At 41.9% G+C, this 6,223-nt stretch overlaps 1 protein-coding gene across 1 annotated transcript; it reads left to right on the plus strand.

Moving 5' to 3' along the window:
• Positions 1–532: 532 nt before the first annotated feature.
• Atxn7l3b (ataxin 7 like 3B) lies at positions 533–4,152 on the plus strand. The gene has a single exon (XM_027392396.2). It carries the CDS (start codon positions 821–823, stop codon positions 1,112–1,114), a length of 294 nt encoding a protein of 97 aa, XP_027248197.1. The 5' UTR covers positions 533–820; the 3' UTR covers positions 1,115–4,152.
• Positions 4,153–6,223: the final 2,071 nt, after the last annotated feature.

Raw genomic sequence — 6,223 nt, forward strand, 5'->3', positions numbered from 1 at the left:
TGATCAATATATTTGAATTATGCCTTCAGTGTCAAGAATCTGAGGGGGGGTTCCCCCTATTCAAAAAGGCTCAAAGATGAACTATACGTTAATTTGCTTCCTTGCACCATCTAGTGGATTTAAATGACAACTGCGGCAATACTGTAAATAATTATAAATCAATCCTATAAGTCAGATTTTCGATCGTCTATGGATAACTATGGCTAAAATCGTTACTCGATCGATTCCACAACGGGGCAAGTCATTATTATTCCTCCTTTTCCGGAGGAAATCCCTTAAGCCTAGGTGAGCTCATTAGCGACTGTCTAAGTAGGTATGAAAGATAACACAGCATCGTTGATATCATTTCATGGACCGAGAGAACAACATGCATGATTGGGGTCTCCCAACGGCTCGCACAGATCGCCCCACCCCCACCCCCATCCCCACCCCCACCGCCCGGAGCCAGCGATCTGCGCCAAAGCGGCTGCCCTGCCTCCGCGCCGAATCAGTGCGCAGGCGCACCTCGGGACGGAAGTGGGGGGGCGGGCCCAGACCGTCCGCGACAGGAAGAGGCCAGAACGGCTGGGTGAGGCGCCGAGACGGTTTAGCGGTGAGCCGGGCCCGGGCTCAGCTCAGGATCGCGAGCGTGGCTGTCGTCAGAGCCGGGCGAGCGTTGGGGCTCCGGAGCGGCCGTTGCTGTCGCCGCAGACGTCGCTGTCGCCGAGCCGGAAGACGCCGCCGGGAGAGGCCTGCAGGCCTAGCGTGGCCCGGGAGAGCCCGACGAGTCTCTGCCGTGAGTAAAAACCAGCGCCCTCTGCACCGCGCTTACCCGGGTAAGATGGAGGAGATTTCGTTGGCCAACCTGGATACTAACAAGCTGGAGGCCATCGCCCAGGAGATCTATGTAGACCTGATAGAGGATTCCTGCCTGGGATTCTGCTTTGAGGTCCACCGGGCGGTCAAGTGTGGCTACTTCTACCTGGAGTTCGCAGACACGGGTAGCGTGAAGGATTTTGGCATTCAGCCAGTGGAAGACAAAGGAGCACGCCGCCTCCCGCTCTGCTCCCTTCCCGGAGATCCTGGGAATGGGCCCCAGCAGGAGCTGCAGCGTTCACCCCCAGAATTCCAGTAGTCACCACGTGAGAGAGGGCGACAGTGACCAGGACAATAATGTAGACTGGTCCCCCCGTGGCTTGGAGGAGTAAGCTAAGTTGGAGGAAAAAAAAAAAAGAAAAAAAAAAGGTTAAGAGCCCCAGTTACCCTTAAAGATCTTAGCATTAAAAACAAACAACAAACAAACAAACAAACAAACAAAAAAGCCCAAAGAAGAGAATTTAGGAATTTGGATCCATTTGGAAGGATACCCAGTGTCAGATGATCAGATCTTGTATCCTGGGTAGGACAGTGTCCACAGGCATCATGCTGTATTTTGAGCTCTATAAATACACCTGGATGTGCAGGATCCCTGTGTTGCCCTCTGTACACAGGTGAGCAGCTGTGTACCCAGCATCGAAAATTCTTTTTCTCAGATTTTTTGCATCTGCTTGATGTCAAGGGCTTCCGGCAAAGTTTGGATGCTGTTGATGGTCAGGTCATGATCAGTCAGTTTCAGTGGACTGCTCCTCTGATTTCTCAGCCTCCAACTGGGCCTCTTATTGATCCAAATGAAAGTCAGGTGTGAGACTTGGATACTAAAACAAAAATATTAATTCCCATTTGAATTTGGTAGGAAGCCCTGGACCTTGTCTACAAGAAGTTAAGAACCACCTGTTTCCCAGAGGTCCAGCATTTTCAGTGATTTCAGCTGATGTGGGGACAAAGCCTCACCTTTGTCTCATCAAAAGCCCTGTCTTTCCAATCCACTTAATGGCAATGGTTTGGCCAAGGACAAGGTGGTTTACAAACAGTTGAGGATTTTGGTCGGATGCTCTGAGGATGAAGTAGACCCCTGCAACTGCATACCATCTCTACCTGAAAGATTCCTATCTTGAGTCACTGTGGACATAAGTTTGGTGGGACAGGACAGTCTTTTCCTACTTTTGAGTTACTGGTGATGTAACCAGTCTATGGGTCTGACTCGATGATTGTGACAAGTCACTGTCCTCCAGGGGCACCACAGAGGTGCAGTGGCCAAGCAGGAGACTGTTTGAAAAATTGAGCCAGGAGGGAGATTTTTGCATCTGCCCTCAGTAATGTGAATGAGTTCAATGCTAAGGGCCCTAAAACAGGCCTTGCTTACCTGGTATCATTGCAGAATCTCTTTTTCCTTAAATTGTGCAGTCAAGACTTCTGCTTTGGTGAATTAAGACCACCACCACCTTCTCTGCCCTCACAAATGACAGTACTTCACTGTGTTCCCTGGACTTCCTTGGCAGCATGAGCTGTCTTTTTGGTTTGGGGAGTTGGGGAAAGACCTCCAAATTTCCCTGACTGAAGGCTGGGAGAGGAGTGGATGGGAAGTGAGCAGTGGATCAAACTGTCCTCTGTGTTAGTCCCTAAGTGAGGGTTGATGGAGGGTAGGAGGGTGAGAGTCCTGAGGTGAGCAGAACAGAACGGTGCTGCTTTATTTGAGATGTTTTCTTACCTCATTCTGTGCCCCAGTCCAGGGTCCAGCCTCATCTGTCTGGCTTGGCCATGTTCCTGTCACTGCTCCACTGCCTATCTGGTGCAGCTCATGATTCCAGGTGCTGCTTGCCACTCAGTTTCAGTTCATCTCCAAGGTTCCTGCCTCTGAAGCCTATACAAGTTTCCTTTTTCTTTCTTTTGTTTTTTGTTGTTGCTCTCTTAAATTTTTAAGTTTTTATGTTGTTGGTTTTGTTTTAACTGTTTTTATGGAAGACTGGAAGGAGAATCTTCTCATGGTTCCCCTCTGTGTAGATGGGGATGAGAAAAAATAATCTTTTTTTTGTGTGTGTATTTACAAGGCAGTGTCATGCCTAAGTAATTCACTTACATAGGACTGCCTTGCTAGTCTATGCCCCTGCTTTGTCCTGAGTTCTTTCTTCCCATTGCTGCTTGGATATTGCCTCTTAGGACTTAGAGCAGAACCATGAATGCTGGTGTACACAAGGATGGAGTTCGTTCTGCTCCACTCTCAAACCCTACTGTGGACATGTCTCCCTTTTCCCGGGCTCTGTCTGAACTGGATGGACTGATTTGGGTTACTGACTCAAGAGTTAAGGAAACCATAGTGATTGGGCCTTGAGTCTGACTATCTGTTGCCTTCTCAGAGTTTTCCAGCTCAGGGTTGGGGCCTAGTTACAGTTTGATGGATCCTTAGTCCACGAATTATGAGAACTTAGAAAAGAATGAAACCTTGGCCAGAAACTAAAGATACTTTTAAAGATCCCTTGCTACTTGAGTTGTTTCAGCACCTTCAGTGAATTCAAGGAAAAGCATCCTTAAAAACTCCTGTTTATTTAAAGTCCTTGGAAACAGGATGAAAGGGAGAAAGGCCACGGCCCACCCACTCTTGCCTTCAGATAGGGAGCTCAAATGTGACTTAAATATTTTCTTTCTGCTCTTTTCTGGCTAGAACAAGAAGTGGGTGGTAGTTTGGGGTAATGGTTTGCTCATATTACTTCGCTTTTTTGTTTTTGTTTTCTGTCTCCATCATTTCCATTAGGGCCATAGCTCCCCACCCTGTGTAGATATAAGGTGGGCTCAGTTCAGCTATTACTGCCCTGAGGGAACAACTACTTTTTTGGAAGCTAATGTTCTCCACCATATAGTTGACAGTGGTTAGGAACTGTCCCTTCCTTCCCTGCTTTTCCTGTAACAGCAGAATTCTATCCTTCCTCTTCAATTAATTGTATTGACCACTCTGTAATCCTATTATGTATCTGAGTGTGTGTGTGTGTGTGTGTGTGTATGGGGTAAAGGGGTTCTTTAAAATTTCTGTGGTTTGTGGTTTTTTCTTCCATAAATTAGTTACCACCACCGCATGCCCAGGGGCCACTACCTGGCATTATCGCATGCTGGGATCATTGGGGGAGGGTAGTGTGAAATTTACCACTGTCCTTTGTTTTGGAGATTCTTATTTTTTAATAAGTAATCCATCCTATACAAATAGCTAATTAACTGTGTGTTCCCCTGCCCATATGGCTGCTGGTGTAAATAAATTGCATTTTCCCATTGCTAAACAGTAATAATAAAATTTAAAAAATAATATATTTTGACTCATTTTTTAATGGCAAATTTCCTAGATTTTGGTATAGCAAAATAAATGTTTAACAGCTCTTGATTCTTGGTACTTGAATAGGACATATATTAGAATCCATAGAGGAACTCTTCTTGCTTTTTGTTTCTGATTCTAATCCTTCAAATTTAGCCATGTACAGTATCCAATGAGAGGGTGAAAATTACATAATATTCCCTTTTCCATATGAGGTCAAAGGGGGATAAAATAAATACAGTTCAGGCCTATTGAAAGTGTACTGTGATAGGTTAACTTGAATAGAACTTAATTGTTTTAAATACGTATACTATCATCAAGCACTTCTGACAAGGAAATGATACCTAGCAGAAAATGCTTCTGCCTTCCTACAATAGCAGTGTCCTATATTGTCTCAACTCCTTCAGGGTTTTCATTTGTTTTAATCTAGAGATGGAGCACTTTCTAGAAATTGTCCTTAAGACTGCTTAGTTCTGATCATTTTCTTACCCATCCTTGTAATTCATTAAATAGTTTCAAGTTGGAAATAGATGAGCAAAAAAGTAGTCATGGAAATGGGACCAGAGTAGTTAAACTCTTAGTAGGATGCTTCAAATAGCCTTCAGAAATGTCATATGGCATTCAGCTTTCTCTCCTATGATCTTAAGTTTTAATTAAACACAACTGTACAGTTAAGATCAACAGTCCTACTTGTTGAAAAAAGGGGGTCTCTATTAAAGTATATAAGACAAGTTAACTAAGATAATCCTGAAAATACAAAATTTTCCTTAAATTCCATTAAATCTATATAGAAATCTACTAAAAATTAGTATTTCAATTAGCTGATGAGAAAATAATCCTGTTTTGTAGACTTAGATATAGTTAGTCCTAAAGATTTTCTACAATGAGATAAAGACCTTAATTATATTCTATAGTTAATATCTTTACAAGTAGAAAAGACATCAAATACTTCGTAGCTTTATGCTAGATTTAGATATATGTGAAACTATTTGATACAAAATTAGAAGTTGTGCTGACATAGTAAGGATTCAGGCAGACTTGTTCTGCAAACATTGATGATAAGTGCCCCCCAAACCTGAGTTGTCAACTTCTGTTTCTTTTAAAAGTGTCTTAATAAATGACAAACATGGAGCATGTATCTATGCACTTAAACACCAGGTGACAGTATCTCTTCACATTGATGCTGAAAAGGGTTCCAGTAACAGTGTCAGCCCTCAAGTTATCATTAATAAATACTTCTTTAGAAATTGACTGTGATGGAGAAAGTGTGCCATTCATCTTGTTTTGGGTAATACTTATGACGAGTGTTAATATACACTTATTCAAAAAGATTGCACATAAAACTGATAGGCCTTAGAGGTTAGTTTGATTTCCCAATTTTGATAACATTTCTAGTTCTACTAGGGCCTCATTGGAAATAGTAATGCTAAGAAATAATAAATTAATTTTAGGAATGAAAATACCCTGTGTCTTACTTAGACTTTGGAAGCCTAAAATCACTAGAAGCGATGGAAACAAACATAAAAATGCAGATACTCATTTGTTGAAATAATTTAATGAAAGGTTAAGTTTCTAAATCCCTGAAGTTAAGTTGGAAAAAAAAAGCATGACTCTTAATAACTTTATTGTAGTGGATTTCAGAATGAAAAATAAATGTTTGAAATGCAACTAGTCAAAGGTGACTTAAACCAGGCATGGTGGCGCTTGGCTGTAGCCCAACTTGTGAGGTACGAACATGATTATAAAGAGTTCAAAGCCAGCCTTAGCTGTGCTCAGTCACTCTAGAATTTCTAGATAAATGAATATATCTATAAAAATTCCCACCCCACTTTTACTCTCATAAAAATTACTTAACAGAATTTTATAGAGCAAACTATCATGCAACAATATATTTCAAATATATTTTGATAAATATATAAACTGGAAATGGTAGCAAGCCACCTCTTAAAAATATCAAAAATAAGTATAATCAAGTTAATCACATACTATCACACAAATAACAAGGTAGTATTAGAGAAAAAATCATAGAAATTGCAACAGATACACAAAGATAGTTTTCTGAAAACG

Source organism: Cricetulus griseus (assembly GCF_003668045.3).
Source record: "Cricetulus griseus strain 17A/GY chromosome 1 unlocalized genomic scaffold, alternate assembly CriGri-PICRH-1.0 chr1_0, whole genome shotgun sequence".
Classification (NCBI taxonomy): Eukaryota; Metazoa; Chordata; class Mammalia; order Rodentia; family Cricetidae; genus Cricetulus; species Cricetulus griseus.